General features: G+C 32.3%; 1 protein-coding gene across 1 annotated transcript in view; it reads left to right on the plus strand.

Annotated features, from left to right (window-relative positions):
• Positions 1-18,383, plus strand: part of ARSK (arylsulfatase family member K) — a 35,460-nt gene extending 17,077 nt beyond the window's left edge. The window contains 6 exon segments of the mRNA XM_051993900.1: positions 2,549-2,831; positions 4,665-4,836; positions 6,719-6,943; positions 14,304-14,528; positions 16,786-16,914; positions 16,917-18,383. Of these exon segments, the coding sequence (XP_051849860.1) occupies positions 2,549-2,831; positions 4,665-4,836; positions 6,719-6,943; positions 14,304-14,528; positions 16,786-16,914; positions 16,917-17,065 (1,183 nt within the window). The 3' untranslated portion in view covers positions 17,066-18,383.
• The last annotated feature ends 239 nt before the right edge of the window (positions 18,384-18,622 follow it).

Below are 18,622 nucleotides of genomic sequence, written 5' to 3' on the forward strand. Positions count from 1 at the left end.
TTTCTTTTTTAATCATTTCACTTTGGAGTGTCATTAAGACAAGGCAGAGAATTATTTATTTACTTTTATTCTAAACTTTAAAATTAACAAAAGTAAATAAAATTTGCATTTCTTCTCTGGACTGACATTACTTAGGCTAGTCCCTGGTAATTTATGTTTGATGTGGGAGTGAAATGTGTTTCCATAGATAATTTAGCAATTAAGAAAAAGAAATTTATTTAGGTAGGAGGAAAAGCATTGAGTTGATTCAGCTGAAGGAAACTTCTTTGAGAGCCCCCAAACATCTGAGACCCACTTTGGCTCCTCTTGGCTTCTTTTTACCTAATCACAAAAGAAGTAAAGTCAACAGTCCCATTTGTTCCCATGAGCCAACAAAGTTTCAAAGATGGTCTCAATACCTCTAAAAGAAAAACTATACTAACCTACATGAGAGAGATGGATTATAATATCGCTTCTGCAGCAATTTTCTATATATATATATGTGGGTCAAAAAAAATTATATGTGAAATTACATATTTCTGTAATATGCAGCTTGCTTCTCTTTTAAGTGTTTAATATGTTCAGCATGTAAGTTTCAAAGATATTCCTGCTTGTTTATGGTTCCTTCTAGCCTCCCTCCTTTCTTCTGCAAACTTAAAAAAATACTCCAATGAGGATCCTTTAGAAGGGGAAAGGTAGGAATTGAAGAGAAGAGGACACTGCATCCCCTTACTCTTTTCCAATTTTTCCCAACAAAAAAAAAATTTTTTTTAAATAAAATTGAAATCCTTGCATAATCAAACAAAACAATTTTCACATTGATCATGTCCAGAAATGTTATCCATCTTGCATCCATCTCATCTTATTGAGTTATTATGATTAAGTTTTGTCATTGTATTGATGAGAATTTTTAACTCGAGTTATTTTTTTGTTTTTTTGGTATTTTCTTGTTGGTATTTTAGTGATACATAAATTGTTTTCCTGATTCTGCTCACTTCAATATGTATCAGTTCCTCTAAAGGCTTCCCATATTTCTCCAAAACTGTTCCTTTTATCATTTCTTATAATACAATAATATTTTCCCTTCTCCTAGATATATTATAAAATGATTTCTATTGCTTTCAAGATGAAAAGTGTGCCATACCAGTTACATAGAAACAAAAGTTTCCAGTATGATCAACGTGAATGATTATAGCATTGGGCAGGAACTCATTGATGAGTTGTAATCTGTACCAATGGAGAGAAAATACCAACATCAGTGAGTTCACTCATCCACTTAAGTTTTAAAACTTAATCATGAAAATATCAGGAGGTAAAATTATATCAATACTAGTCTAAAAGGATATAATTAGAATGTTATAATTGCCCTAGAAATGACAAAAGATAGAGTAGAAAATCAAAATAATGACAAAAGTATTCAAATATGGCTGGAACATAAAATGTAAGGATCATTTTAATATTGTTTTAGAATATTTAAAATAATTGTACAGTTAAAGTTATAATATTGCTATGGTATAGGAAATGATGATTTGGTGGATTTAGAAATATATGGAGAGACAGTCAGGTGGCACAGTGGATAGAGTACCGGCCCTGAAGTCAAGAGGTCTGCCTTCAGACACTTACCACTTCCTAGCTATGTGAGCAAGTCACTTAACCCCAATTGCCTCAGCAAAAAAAGAAATATATGGAAAGATTGAGACTTACAAAGGAAGATGTTACCCACCTTCACAGAAACAGGACAAATAAGCATAGTACAATCTTAGATAGATATATATGAATGTATACATTTACATATGTATATATATATATATATATATATATATATATATATATATATATATATAGAGAGAGAGAGAGAGAGAGAGAGAGAGATGTACATATATGAATGTGTACCTGTGCTTAATTGGGAGGGGAGAGTGAAAAAAGTAAAAAATACACAGCAGAAAACCAAGGAAAACCTACAAGAAAGCAAAGAAAACATGATAACTTTGAAGATTATGTGTTTATTATATCAGCTTTCTTGAAATAGAAATGTATTGCTTTATATTTTAAATTCTCTCAGTTCTGCTATTCATATGGGAACTTTTTTTTTCTTTTCCTATTTTGTTTTTAAGTTACAAATAAAAAGCAGAAAATATAAGGATCAAATGACATTTAAATTATGGTTTACTTTTTTTTTTTTACTGATAAAAGGAGTTCAAAATACAAATTTAATAAGGAAAAACAATTAAAACTGACTCCAAATCACATTTTATTCGAATAAATAGATTAATCATAAGAACAATTACTAACTCTAAAGCAACATAACACTATCATTCTGAAAAATATACTATAAATTTTTTCATTTACATATTTTCCCAATTTTCAATTTGATACTGCAGTTACATAAGTTTTTTATGATCTTACATTATTTCATAATAAGCAAGATTGAATACAAAAATTTTCACATATCATTTTCCATATAATTATTATTATTTATTGAATCCATAGTAGCAGTGTTATATTTTATATGAGTATTTATGTCAAAGTTTTAAAGTAAAAGATAGGAAAGCTTCATTTTTCTCCTCAGCAATCGTGTGGAAGCTTGGACAAGAGATGTTGATTTCTTGCTTCGGCAGGAGGGCAGGCCTGTGGTTAATCTTATCCCTGATAAACTAAAAACAAGAATAATGGAAGAAGATTGGCAAAATACAGATAAAGCAACAAGCTGGTTAAGAAAAGAAGCAATTAACTTTACTCAACCATTTGTTCTTTATTTGGGTTTAAATTTACCACATCCTTATCCATCACCATATACAGGAGAAAATTTTGGTTCCTCCACATTCCAGACATCTCCTTATTGGCTTGAAAAAGTAAGTATACCTTCAGAAACAGAAAATAATTTACACGTTTTATTTTGAATTCCATTCTCTTTTTCCTTTTATCCAAAGTTAGAGGAGGTAAGAAAAATAAATATTCTTAATTCATAGCCTTATACCAAAAGGAATGATGCAAAGGAGGTGACTTTGCAAAAATAGGTATAACTCTTTTTATTAAACTCATTGTATTGCCTTGTGTCTGATACATGTATAAGTTGTCTCATAGCCAAAGCAAAGGCAGCATGATGTCAGACTGTTGGTCTTGGATCAGAAGGCCTAGGGTTCAAGTCACAGTTCTTTGTGTGATTCTCCCAGAGTTTTAGCTTCTGCGTCCATAAAATGAAGGTTCTAATTTTTGCACAACATACATCCCAAGGTTATTATGGGATAAGCATTTTGTAAATCTTAAACATATTAATTAATATTAAACATAGTAATGTGAGCCATTGTAAAGAATAACTTTAAGGTTATTTTATCCATAAGAATTTGGATTATACCTGTCATTTAATTTTTATAGGGAATTCTCACAAAAGGAAACACCCTCTTCCAGCACAAGACAGTACTTTTGCTGAAACCTCTAATCCTCTAGCTCATTTAAAGCAAGGTTTCTTAAATTTTTTCTATTCGTGATCCCTTTTCACCTGAGAAATTTTCATGTGACCTCAAGTATATAAATATGTAAAATAGGCATACAAATCATTTACTGATAAATTAACATTTCATGGCTCCCACATTCAGTTATAAGAACCCTATATGGGATTCAGAACCACAGTTTAAGAAGCTGGGGCTTAGAGTACTGAGTGATTAATAAAAGTGGGATTTCCTAACTCTGGGACCAACTTTCTATTCACCATGCCTATACTTATCTAGAAGGAAGACACAATGATGTCTTCTTTCAAAAAGTGAAAGCTATCCTGATAAAAGGAGTTAAGTAAATATAAGAAATTGGTAAACATATTTCTGAATTTCTTTATAAGTCAGTTTTCAATATATTTCATCTCAATGGTAAGTTACATTTATGTAGTCACAAAGTATTATCCTTGAAGTCATTTCAAAACAATCCTCACAAAGTTAAAGGTATTTTATTAATTAAATGTCTACTAAATCTGAAAGCATATATACATACAAAATAAAAAGACATTTGTTTATAAACAACATAGAGTATTAGAAAAGAGTACTGGACTTAAACTTAAGAGACTTGATTTTGAATCCTGCCATAGACAGTAGTTGTATAACCATGAGTAAGTCGGTTAATATACCTCAGATTCTCAGGTTCTTTATCCATCAAATCGAATAATAATACCTGCCTTACTTTATCTTACAGGATAATTATAAGGAAAATGTTTTGCAAACTTTAAAGCCATATAGAAATGTGAACCATGGCTATTTTTTTTTTAAATCTGGATATCTCCCAGAATTATATGTACTCCAGTCATTGAGTTATCAGGAAGAGAAAAAAGAAAAGCGGAAATCAAATTCTTTACTTCCTGGTATTGATTTTTAAGGCTTAAGCACCAGAAAACTGTTGGTTTTCTTTTCTTTGTACTGCTTAGAGTTTCTTTGTTAACATGTAATTATAGCAATTTTAATTTTTAAGATAACTTCAGAAATATTTCATTCTATATATGTAAATATACAGTAATTTAAAATGTCATATAAATGAATTGGTACATAATTTCCATATTTAATTGATTATAAATATTATAAATAATTTATGGCAAGTCTTTCCTTACCATCTTTATTTAGAAACTATAGGTTAGCATTTATAATATGTTAAAATTTATAACTTTTATCTTTATATAACTGAATTTTCTTTCTATTTTTTAGGTATTTTATAAAGCTATCAAAATTCCAAAATGGTCTCCTTTGTCAGAAATGCACCCTGTAGATTATTATTCTTCCTACACTAAAAACTGCACTGGGCAGTTTACAAAGAAAGAAATTAGAGATATTAAAGCATTTTATTATGCTATGTGTGCTGAGACAGATGCCATGCTTGGTAGGTGGTATAATTAATAAGCAATTACATAGAGAAGAAGAATAATGTTGTTTTTCTAACTCGACTGTGATTCAGGCTGGTTTAGTGACTTGCAGAAAATTACTCAAGGATGTTCATACAGTTGCTTAGAGACAGCATACTTGATGCCTGTAAAGATTGGCAGACATACTATTAATTGTGGAATAAACCTTTGCATATCTCAGTTATCAGCTGATAAAATAACTTGGAAGATAATTCAGTTTATTCAAACACCAAAGAGGAATCAAAGAAGGCTACCATCTGCTTAAGGCAAATTTTTTGGATGAGAAGACTGATTTGGGGGCATTAGCCAGTGGGTAGGCAAAAGACAGGTCATTTCAAAGACAGCTTTAGTTCTAAGATATAGAATCAGTCCTAAAAACTCAAGCTTTTAATGTCCAGTTAGCTTCATAATCTTCCTGTTTACCTAGGACTCCAGCAAACAAGGCTGATCTGCAGCTGGAACAGATTTCCTACATTCTTTTTGATTTAAGGTGATCTCAAAATTAAAGCAGTCTTCAAATGGTAACATATCAGGAAAGTATTTGCTTTGCAGTTTAGAATTAATCTGTTTGTGATTATTGCAGGCTTTGAAGACAGGAAATTCTAGTCCTTTTTTAGGTGACAGGAAGGGGCTGGACGTTTTTGCCAGTATTTGAATATTAACAAGATCTAGGAATTTAGAATTTAATTTCTAAACTAGCATTTTACAATGAGAATTACTTTGAGAGCAATATATGATAAAATTAAGTCAGTACAGTAAGGACATGTGATTTCATTGTTGTAGAAATTCCCTCTACTGATAGAGATTTGAACCATCTCTCAAAAGAGAAATGACTGGCCCAAAGTCACACAACAATTAAACATCTTTGACAAAATGTGAAGTCAGGTCTTCTTGACCCCAAGTCCAAAACTCTGTTATGCCTGGGACTATTTCAATAAGATTTTAATAATGGCAAAATAGAGTAGCTTTTCTTCAATACAGCACTCACCCATGGCAAAGACAGTCAAGTTACTTTTAAGGCAAGCTGTGTTACCATATGCAGTTTTGGCATTGGCAGTGATAAATAGGGCCAATATCTCTTAGCTATGGGACTACTATCAATTATGTATAGGAATATTTCACCTGATATCCTTTGTCATTTTAGGCAAAATATTATTACATCATTTATTTTATAGAAATAACATTATTAATTAGCAGTAATGTTACTGCAGGCTTTCACAACTTTATAGTGGTTGGTTGTGATCTAATATAATGAAAACAATATAAATCAATGTATTCACGAAGTAAGAATAAAGAGTATATATAATCTTTATCCATAATATTCTACCTACTTAGATCCATCACCACTCAAAAGAGTTTGATCTGATCATCCACATAAGAACGACTAATTAAGAAAGTTCCATGAGAGCAAGAACTGTCTTTCGCTTCTATGTTTCCATTTTTAACACTTAACACATATGATGACTATGAACAGCCTATGGCACATACTGAATGAAATTAAATAAACTCTGAAGAAGGACCAGAGAAAAAAGTATGATCAAAGGATTATTTAATAGGGGGGGAAAATGAGCTGGTGACATGTTGAAAGTGAAAGATAACAGGATGCCAGAGTGCTTCACTTGTATTTTTATAACATAAGAGAGGAAAGCAAGGCAAGTTTCCAGCACATTGGGTGAAATTGTGATGAATTTCTAGTCAGATATAGACAAGAAGTCCACAGAATTATCAGTCATGGAAGGGTTGCAGTCTGTACCATTTAGGGAAAAGTCCAAAGCAAAGGAGTATTTGAATATACATATATGGAGGGGGAAAAATAATCACTTTTTAAAAGTTATAATGCCTTGTTCCTTTTTTCAACAGGTGAGATTCTTTTGACTCTTTACCAGTTAAATATTCTTCAGAAAACTATTGTTATTTTCACCTCTGACCATGGTGAGCTGGCCATGGACCATCGCCAGTTCTATAAAATGAGCATGTACGAAGCAAGTTCCCATGTTCCTCTTCTGATGATGGGGCCAAGCATTAGAGCAAACCTCTATGTCCCAGATATTGTCTCCCTTGTAGATATTTACCCCACTCTGCTAGGTAAGTTATGGGATTTCCAAAGTACAAACTAATTACTGTCGTATGGCTTAGACAAGAAAATGGGATAAGACTGTGTTCCAAGGCAATTTTTGCTGGTTTGCCAATAGCTTTGAGTAAGTCATTTATGACTCAACTTTATAAAAAGTAAAATGTATCCTTCTGCTCCTCATTCCCCATAATTAATCTCTTTTCCTTCAAAATATTCACATGAGTCATAGGACTATCAACTGGTCAATAAGCATTTATTAATAACCTCTTGCATCCCAGGTGTTCCTAGATTCTGGGTATACAAAGACAAAATAAAAAAGTCTGCCCTTAAGGAGCTCATGTTCTCTTTGGGGAATCAGTATATACCCATATAAGTAGATAATACATAAATACAAAGAAAACAAGGTGATTTCAGAGGTGCAGGATACTAACTGCTGAAAGGATTCAGGAAAGGCTTTATGTCAGAAGTGGTGCTTGGAAAAAGCTATTAGAAAAGGAGATAAGAAGATGTACATTCTAAGCCTAGGAGATAAGTAGGCATGGAGATGCCAGACAGAATCTTGTATGTGAAGAATAACAAGAAATCCAGTTTTGTCTGGAACAGAGAAGGCACGAAGTGGAGTGTTATATAATAATCCTGGAAAGTGGGATAGAGATACATTTTTAAGGGGAGAGAAATTATTCTCTTGCATTTTGACCACATCTTTCAAAGACCCTTTATCTTTTAAAGATGATACATCTACTTGGAAAGAGATTGTGATCAGCTAAGTTCTTCCTGCTTAAAAAGAGAGAGAGAGAGAGAGAAATCTTCCTTCTCTCCCTGTCAAAATAAACGTACAGTTCCCAGCTTACATTTTATAGTAATTTGGGAGGGAAATAATCCTATACCAATAACAAAACATTCAGTTAGAGTTTTTAAAATTACTAAATGAAGAGATCAATATGAATGTTAGCATATATCCTTGGAAAAGCTGATTTCCAGAAACTAGCTATACCCTCTAAAGACACCCTTTCAGTCTGGTTAGTGGTAAATAAAAGGGATGTCTTTCTTTATTTGATCAACAAGAACATTGTCACTCTTAGTTTATCTACCACATCTACCATAAACCCAATTTGATTATCTACCTTTAGATCTATCTACTTTAGAGAGTTGCATATATCTCTATTTTTTTATTGTATTACATTCAAGAGAAACTGAACAGCTCTTCATTAAAAGAAGACCAAGGACATCAGACTAGGATACTGTTAAAAAATTAAATCTTAAACTGTGTAACATTGAAAATGTTACTTTTTTAATTCTACAAGGCCTCAGTCCTATATACTTGTATAAGGGTTTTAAATTGCTAACAGGAGCTTGTATTTAATTGATTCTAATAGCAAGGAGCTACTAAAGCTTCTTGATTAAAGTAGTGACATGTTTAAATCCGGGTTTTAATGATACCACTTTGGCAGCTTTCTGGATGATGAATTGAAGGGAAGAGATTTAAGGCAGGGAGACCACAAAATGATAAAGAAATGATTGCAATAGTCCAAGAGACAGGGAATTATAAAATAATTTCTATAACCCACAAATGCCACCATGCCCTCATATATAATCATTTTTTTTCCTGAACTGCTTTACCTTCTTTTTCATTGGCCCTCCATTTGCTTTCATATCATACTTTTTTTTAAGTTTTCTTTTTTCTGTCTTGAGTATATCAATAACAATGAGAATTTATTAAACAGGTGCCATGTGCCATACAATACTAGACCCTACAAGTACAAACACAAAAGTAAGATAGTCCTTGACCTTCAAGAGATTACGTTCTGTAAATATGGAGACGATTCTTGTCCTCATGGAACTTTCTTCATTACCTAGCCTTTTTTATGTAGATGATCAGATCAGACTTTTTTGAGTGATTATGTATCTAATTATTAAGAGTCCTATGGGCAAAGATTATTCCCTATATTCTTGCCTTGTATCATTTTGTAGCAAAATGTAAAATAAATGATGTCATAATGTTTTGCCCAAAATGATAAATATTATAAATGATAAAAGTTATACATTTAAGGACAAGAAGTAGTACCTGTTTTTTCATTGGCATATGGATTTCCCAGATGAAAAAATTCTCTCTACTGTCTTTTCTGCAATTTACCAACTTAGAGACTTGCCCAGAGCATTGAAATGTTAAATGACTTAACTAGAATTTGATCTGAAGTCTTCCAGACTGACTCTCTATCCACTACATTATTTTGTCTTTCAAAATTCTCTCAATTCAGAAGATGATATTTTCAGACTTAATATTAATATAACATAATGCCTGACTCATAGTAAACCCTGAATAAGTACTTGATGATTTTTGAAAAAGAAAATTTAAATATGTCTTGTGCCTTCTGAATTAGTTTCTAAAGTAATATAGACTCTAATGTAAAACTGAATTTTCTAATGGTTTTTATTCTTTAAAAATAGTCTAATCCTGGGGCAGCTAGGTGGTATAGTGGATAGATAGAGTACCAGCCCTGAAGTCAGGAGGACCTGAGTTCAAATCTGGCCTCAGATACTTAATACTTCACACTTCCTAGCTGTGTGACCCTGGGCAAGTCACTTAATCCCAATTGCCTCAGCAAAAATAAATAAGTATTTTAATCCTTACCCTCTTTTTTTCTCTCATCTTCAAATCATGTTTTTAATGTTTTAATTTTTTCATGTATGTCCTTCCTTCTGTTTTTTTTTTTTTTTTTTTTAAGAATCCTTCAATCCTATATTTTCTTAATCGTTGATTACTGATATCTCTAGGCAACTGATCAAATACCCTTCTACCTTTGTCCCTTGGAAGGCTTGCACATGAGATCAGGTTTTAAATTTTTTTCTGATTTCTATTTTAAATTATAAGATTCTTAAGCATATCCCTTTCTTTCCTGGTATCATTAGAAGCTCTTAACAGGAGTGTGTGTTATACAAGCTATTCTCACAAAAAATTATGGAAATGGTAAGATGAAACTTTGGCCATTTAGGATAAGTCAATTTCTATTACAGAGATTTCAGAGGCCTGTATATATTCTTTTGTTATTTCATTGAAATTTTCATGCACTCCACTGATAACTCCATAATTTCTTACCTTGTGAAAATCATAGAATTTCAGATTTGGAACAGAACTAATAAGTCATCCAAATCAGCAAATAATAAAAATCTCTCTACAGTATCCCCTGAAAGAAATCACCCATTTTCCATTTGGATACTTAACAGCAGAGAATACCACTATGTCTCAAATATACCCTTTCCAATTTTTGACAGTTCTGAATGACTTTTCATTTGACTGAAAGATTTAAGTGTTAGTGAACAAAGAGAAGGGGTTGGGTAAAACAGAAGACAGAAAGATTTTCCATTGTAGCTAGTTGTAAAAATCTTTATGAAGCCTCCAAATGTCTGTGTTTTCTTTTAAGTACAGAATAGTAGGAGAGAATATTATATTCTTTTGCAGGGAGATGAGTAGTATGTGCATCTCTGTCTGTATGTCCTTAAAGGAAGCAAATAGACACAGAAATCTCCTGTGCAAGTTTCACTATAGTTGCATATGTAAAAGAAAATAATTTCCTAAATATTTAAATTAAAGTCACTGAACCACTCTCTGAAAAGTCATTAGTACTCTCTTGTTTTCTTGAATCCAATGCCCTCTTTTCAATTCTTATTCTTGACCTTTCCATAGCATTTGATGCTATTGATCAACTTCTTATTCTAGAGAGTCTTGACTCATTTCATGAGTCCTCCATAGAAAATCCAGTTGACTTTGCATTATAGAAGTACGGTTATACAAAGTCAATGCAATTAGTTATAAAAATTTACTCAGTTACACGTAATTTAAATTTTAAAATTCTCTTTGTCTGATAGCTTTGGACTTAATTAATATAGATGCCATATCTCAAATATTATTGAGTCAAAACCAATGAACCAAACTAGAATTACTAAGATGAATGAGATAGTAAAAAATGATCTATCTTTCATACATTCAATTTTTTAAAATCAGTTTTTAATTTCTTTAGTATGAGACAATTGTGGACTGAAAGCTCACTACACTGCTATAGATCAGCAACTTATCTATATTTATAGTCTTGGGAAATAACCTGTACATATTGAAAGGTTAAATGACTTTCTAATGGGTGCATAGTTGTGTTATGCAAAAGACTTGAATCCAAGTCTCTAGTTTCCAGGCTGTTTCCAGGTAGAGTTTCCACTCTACTATGTTACCTCTTTCTCTTGATACATGAAAATTATAAATGTTCTTTAGTAAACAGTTAGAATGAGTTTAATGCCACAACCAGGAAATCCTTTGCCAATATTATCTAGGTCAAGAAATTATACTTCCTGTTTTAAAAGTAACATCATTATGTTTCTGTTGTCATAATTTTTAACCTTTCCCCACTATTTTAAACTAGTTATTGTTAACAGTTATACAGTTACCTTTCTACTACTATGATAAATGTTTTTTCCTTGATAATATTATAATATGGAGTCAAGTACAATGGCAGAATTACTAGAAAAAATGAATACAAAAACTAATTTCCATAAAAAATATAATGTAATGCTAAAGAGGTAACCTTTAATACTGTAGAAACATATAGATTATTTGCATGTTGCATAGTATTTACTCCATAGAAGATGAAGTAATTTACTTATAAACCTGGGTCACACTCTACCACTAATGGACATAATATCTATGGAATTGTATGAGGACACACAGAAACCTAGCAGGGAAACAAAAATGATAACATCTATGTGCCTAGGAACTCTCATGACTAAACAGCAGGCCTTTAGTCTGTATGCAATATAGCTCCTGGGCAAAATCACTTCTCTGTTCCTATTCTAGTCCTTCTTATCAAAGCTACTTTTCTTCTACTCTCAGGCTGTTGAATTGGTGGATGAGCTTTTCCAACTACGCTTGGGAGGGTTCTGAAAGAGTGTTAGGCTTTTTCAGTGGTATACCCTTAAGCCAGAAAATTTCCAGACTCCTTAGATCTGTGCAAATTTGTGAGGATTTTCTATCTCTCAAACTATAGACAATAATAGGGCCATCCAGCCTTTCCTCTACTTGCTCTTCTATTAGTAAGGGATTTTGTTTCCTTCTAAGAGTCTCTCAGCAAAGCAAATATAAAACCCATCTTTCCCCATTTGGTTTTTCTTCCCAAAGGCGGTAAAGGGCAGTACAAGTGAATTTCAGAACTTCCCTTTCCTTGGGTTGTTGATGGTATTAGAGGGCAATTGTGTCTTTATCCAGCCAGTCACCTCTCAGAAAAGCAATACCTCTCAATCAATGTGACTCCCAGCAGTACAGCTGTCAGCTTCAATCAAAAATTTTTAGGCTCTATATTCTGACTTCTGAGAACAGTTTTTCTTATCTCCTTATGCCTGAACTTCTCCTTTGCTTCTTAATTCTCCTATTTCTTTCTTGGCCTGATCATCTCTAGCCCTTCTATCCCTTGTTTCTAATGTCTAAAAGCAGAATCTCATAAGCAGTTATCCATCTCAAGATTTATAAAGTAGGGGCAGCTAGTTGGCGCAATGGATACAGTACCAGTCCTGAAATCAGCAGGACCTGAGTTCAAATGTGGCCTCAGACACTTAACACTTCCTAGCTGTGTGACCTTGGTGAGTCACATGGTCCCAATTGCCTCAGGGAGGAAAAAAAATTTGTAAGGTAAAATTTAAAAATTTCACTTTTCTACCCAATTCTTATATTATCTTCCCATTGTTCCAAAACAGTTGTATTTTTCACAATTGTTAAGACAGTCACACACACAAAGGATTCAGTAGACTACAATACCCTATAAATATCTGTAATCCAATCTGTTTTCTGCCTTCAAACAAGGCCTCTTAGTACATATATAATTCTCTGGCAAGTCAAATTAATAAGCATTTTTAAGGGATTACTATGTGCTAGGCACCAAGCCAAGTACTAAGAATACAAATACAATCAAAAAAGAAAGAGTCCTAGCACTCAAGAAGCTTACATTCTATTGGCAGTTCTGCCAACACAGCATGTAAAAGAGCACTAAAAAGAGAGACTAGTGGAAATTACCCTTATAGGGGCAGAGTTTCAAAGTCTAGGAGAATTAAGAATGACTTGTTGAAGCTTTTCCTCAAAACAAGCTTCCTAGAGAAACCCAGAGAGGTCCCTGGGGCAGAAAGAGAAGGCAGAAGTCTGATAGTGAGATCCAGAGAAAAGAAGCTAGCTGAACTTCCTCAAAATGGAAGTTCCAAGAGAAACTCACCATTGGGTAAAGGTGCAAAAGAAAACATAAGGATTCATAACAATAAAGACTTATACTTTAGAGTGTTTTTGGCAGCCATGGGAAAGAGGATTTGGAGGAAAGAGATACTAAAAGATAAATATCCATTTGGAAAGGAATTCACTTGTTTAAGCAACAGGTAGTAGGGTCCTTAATGTGATTGGGGATAGAGTCCACAAATCTTGCCAAGTAATTGGCCATGGGGCATGAAGGAGAGGTTGCTATAAAATGGAATTAATAGTAATAAAACCCACCCCAGAGGATTGTTGTAAGAATCAAATTCAATAATATATATAAAACATTTTGTAAACCTACATAAATCAAATTCAAAAATATATATAAAACATTTTGTAAACCTACATAAATCTTAGCTATTATTACAACTCTGAACTTATAAACCTAAGAGACTAGAAGAATATTGTTACTCTATGTAAAAATAAGGAAGTTATAATGAGAATCACATTTAATTGTGGAAGATAATGAGTTCTGTTGTGAATGTGTTGAATTTAAGATGCCTATAAAGAAGATATCTAACCAGTGGTTGAGACTTCAGGAGACATTGAGGCAGTGTGTGTGTGTGTGTGTATGTGTGTGTGTGTGTGTGTGTGTGTATGTATAAACTAATCTTCTCATCACCAATGTGAGATATGAAACACAAGTAGTAGTATTCTCATTTTATAGATGTGGAAACCATTATTTAAGAAGTTTAAATGTTACTCTTTTCTGTTTTTTTAATTGAAAATGAAAAATAGTTTAGGTGCATTGTGGGATCATGGGCTTTTTTTTTGGTCTGGCTTAGGAACCTAATCCCATTATTCAAGTAAAAAAAGTGCATTGCAATTTTATAGATGTATAGACAATTTTTTGCATATAATTTACTTCAATTTGTAAATTGATTTCTTATTCTGTCATGCTAAAAATATTAACTGGAAAATTTTTATGCCTATTTCACACAACTAAGCCCTCTCTGTGCTCCATATCAAAAATATGATTTATTTTTCTTCATAATGAATGTAACCATTGCTTAGCCTGAAAAATGAAAAAATATTAAATAATATTGTAGGCGCCTTTAACTTTATTGAAAAGCTATTGTATTTTTGATGACTAGATATTGCTGGAATTCCTCTCCATCAAAACCTGAGTGGATATTCTTTGATTCCATTATCATCAGAAGCATTCAGTAACAATTCTCAGTCCACAAGACCTCGTCCTCCCTGGATTTTGAGTGAATTCCATGGCTGCAATGTGAATGCTTCCACCTATATGCTGAGAATTGACAAATGGAAATACATAGCTTACTCTGATGGTGCCTCATCACCCCCTCAACTCTTTGGCAAGTTTCATTTTTGTTATATCCTTTTTTAAAATTCAGATCTGTGATTTCATTGTTGTCAATAATTCTCACTTAGAACTATTGGCAGTACTCCCTTTATCGTGTTAGAATGTTGCCTAAGTTGCTTGCGAGAGTAGGAAACATGCTTGAGGGTCCCATAATCAGAATGGGTAACCACATGTCTTCCTGAATGTAAGGCTGACTCTAAATTGATTCTAATAAAGATCTCCAAAGCAGCATTTCATTAACTTCACAGTTTTTGTCCTTTCGTAGTATAATAGACAAAAGTAGAATGAATCAAGCTTTACTCTGATAGGTATATACATTGCACCAGTTTCTTTCAGATAGAAATTCAAGGACTCTTCTGTCTTATACTGATATGTTACATTTGTTTTATTTTATTTTTTTTTTTGCAAAAGTGGAAAAGTAATTTTTTATTGATATCATTGAATGAAGTTGAGTATTAAAGTATTTAAATTTCTAAAAATCTTGATAATATATCCTATTGTTAAAGGAAATAATTCAAATAGGAATATTATGGTAGTATTTTAAATCACATATTAGTACCAGTTTTTTCCTTAATCATATGTTAATGCCAGTTTTTTCTTTATCAAACTATCAAAGTTGTTATTTCAAAATAATTAGTAATATACATAAAGCATCTTAGAAAATTTAAAGCACTATGTGGATGTCAGTTATTATATAAAATAAAAAAGTATGGTATTATAGTAATATATTAATAATAATATTCCAGTTTCCCTACAACAAGAATTTAGGATGTCAGCATCAGAAGATGGCTATGGGTTTTTTAATATGCTGGTACATAGATCATGGTCCTCCTTATTGTGAAATAGGTTTCTAAAAGAATCAAAGGTAGGCCAAGGAAGGAAACCAATTAGTAGTGTTACCTAGAATTCTACAGGTTTCCCTGTAGAATTTTTCCATTGGTATCCCTGCCCTAAAAAGCTATCATCTAACATATATTAGAAAACAAACTTCTGGTACTTGACTAGTAAGCTCAGTTGACATAGAGAGTCATAGGCCAAGTCAGCAAGAGATTTTCTTATCTGTTATAGGACACAGAATACACAGTTGTAAAGGAAAGAATCAAACATACACTCCACACAATTTGACCAAATAGGTAATTTTGTTATAGAATAGACATAAACAACCCTAAAACAATCAGAACTTTTAGGAAAATAAAGAATTACCAGATATATAAGGTATTTATAAAATTTTCAGCATACCTAAAGCTTTTTGGTGATACCTACATACAACTTAACTAAAGAGAAATAGTTCTACCTAAATTTATTTCCACAGTGCTTCAGTATAGCAGTAAATTAATGATTGAAGTCACTTTTATTCTGAAAGTATTTTATAAATAAAATTTAATTGGATTTTTATAAGTATATGTCTGGTATGAATTATTTAAATAACTTTCTAATAATTCTGTTTTATGAACAGATTGTTATTAAGCACCTACTTAATGCACAAAGCTGTGCTTAGCTCTTGAACTAACATTGTCATCTTCATGTTACTTTAAACATAATATGTCATACTCAGTATTCTTAGCATATTTTAAATGAAAGGAATATTAAATCCTTAAATATATCTACCAGAAACTTGCTTATTCTAGAACTATATCCCCCTTGTCAAGAGAGCATATTTTTGTCTCAGTAGACAGAAAGCAACAATATAAAAGAAATTAATGTCTAACTAAAGTTTCAAGAACAAACTATTTATCTTTTAGATATACCAAGAATTCATGGATCCGGGTGTTATTTTTTTTAATGATGGTTAAGGAATTTATCCTTGTAATTTACTCAATTACCAGAGGGACTTATACTTTGGTAACCAAGATTGTTATTTTATAATTGGAGTAAGTTTTGAGCCACATTGCTAAAGATAAGGAGTGCTCTCTACTTTGCTTCTGTTTTCCTCACAGAATGGACAGGAAAGGATAACAGGAAGCCAAAAACAGTGGTAAGGCATTGCCATTGTCAGACAGGCAGATGGGACCGTTCTTCATTTGCATTCTGAGGGTACACCTCCTGCTCATCATTCACATTAACTAGTTCTAATGTTTCTGATTTTGACACCACAAGAGGAAAAAGGAAGCAGTTTCTCACAAATACCAAATCTAATATAAAATAATGACATTCTGAATTACATTCTGAATTCAACATTCCAGCAGGTGACTTAATTTTTGAATAATAACAAATACATTTTTCAGCCATATGATTTTTTTTTCTTTCAGATCTTTCTTCAGATCCAGATGAATTAACAAATATAGCCATGATGTTTCCAGAAATCACTCATACTCTGGACCAAAAGCTTCGTTCCATTATAAACTATCCTCTAGTTTCTGCGTCTGTCCACCAGTACAACAAGAACAGTTTATCAGCTGGAAAAACAGCTTAGGACAAAACTATACAAAAGTTATAGCAAACCTTAGGTGGCACCAGGACTGGCTGAAAGAACCAATGAAGTATGAAAGTGCAATTAACCAATGGCTTAAAACCAACACTAATTTATAAAATGTTTGTACAAAAATGTATAAAAATATGCTCTAATTATGTGCTTTTATATCTTTATACAAGAAGTATACAAATGCAAGTAGTATATCTTTATACAAATAGTATAAGTAAATATACAAGTAGTATAAATATCTTTATACAAGTAATATAATTAAGTAGCAATTGCAATAGGTAATTAAGTGACCATTAGTAGTCAAAGCAATTTTATTAAATGCTATTATATTTTATAATATAAGCTAGATGTTTTTAAATTACGTTTTCTGAACCAGGAGATCATTATATACCTCAACAATGATACTGTTTGAGGATGTATTCTGATGGAAGTGGATCTCTTCGATAAAGTTATCTAGCTCAGTTTCAATTGATCAAAGATGGATAGAAGCAGCTACACCCAAAGAAAGAATATTGGGAAATGAATATAAACTGCTTGCATTTTTGTTTTTCTTCTCGGGTTATTTATACCTTCTGAATTCAATTCTCCCTGTGCAACAAGAAAACTGTTCGGTTCTGCACACATATATTGTATCTAGGATATACTGTAACCTATTCAACATGTAAAGGACTGCTTGCCATCTGGGGGAGGGGATGGAGGGAGGGAAGGAGGGGAAAAATCAGAACAGAAGTGAATGCAAGGGATAATGCTGTAAAAAATTACCCTGGCATGGGTTCTATCAATAAAAAGTTATTTTAAAAAATTGAAAAAAAAAAAATTACGTTTTCTGATATAGCTGTCATCAGGTGCTGACATTAAAAACCTAATTAAAATATGAATAAAACAACTAAATAGTTAGAAATACTTTAACATGAAGATAATACCTATGTGAAATGTTTTAACATTTATTAAAACTTTAAAATTTATTATATATCAAATAAGAACAGCCATGAGATCATAGATTTAGAACTGGAAGATGGATAGTGCAGTGCCTTTATTTCATAGAAGACTGTGAAGCCCACTGAAGTTACATAACTTACCCAATTTCTCATAGACAGTAAATAGCAGACTCACTAGACAGTGAATCATTTCACTCCTTGAACACATCAGTTCTTTCAGCACTCTGGATTGAAATTTTCATGAGCCTGGGGAATTGGGTTTATTAAGACTAAAAAGAACCTTGATCAAGCCTTAACTGTGTTATCATTGTAGTTGCTTTCAAAAAATGTTCCATTGAAGAACATTTTGCAAATGAATAAAGTGAGATTCCATTCTTTTATTTTTTTTTTATATTTGAATGTTCTTCAATCATGTTTACTCCCATTCTGTGAGTTCTTTTGAATGTCTTTTATATTTATGCTAATAAATATTTAAATGATAAATGTATTTTATTTATTAAGTTAAATGTGTCTTGTCTGAAAGCCTTACAAAAAAGACTGCTCCTAACCTAGGTTTTCTCTCTCTCATCTTCCATATCCAATCGTTTGCCAAGACCTGTTCGTTTCATTTTGCAATATCTCTCATCCTATCTCCTCTGACATTGCCACCCTCCAGTGCAGGCCTTCATCACCTCACCCCTGAACTACTGTAACATGCTGTTGGTAAGTCAGCCTGCATTAGTCTCT

Source organism: Antechinus flavipes, chromosome 1, assembly GCF_016432865.1.
Source record: "Antechinus flavipes isolate AdamAnt ecotype Samford, QLD, Australia chromosome 1, AdamAnt_v2, whole genome shotgun sequence".
In the NCBI taxonomy this organism is placed as follows: Eukaryota; Metazoa; Chordata; class Mammalia; order Dasyuromorphia; family Dasyuridae; genus Antechinus; species Antechinus flavipes.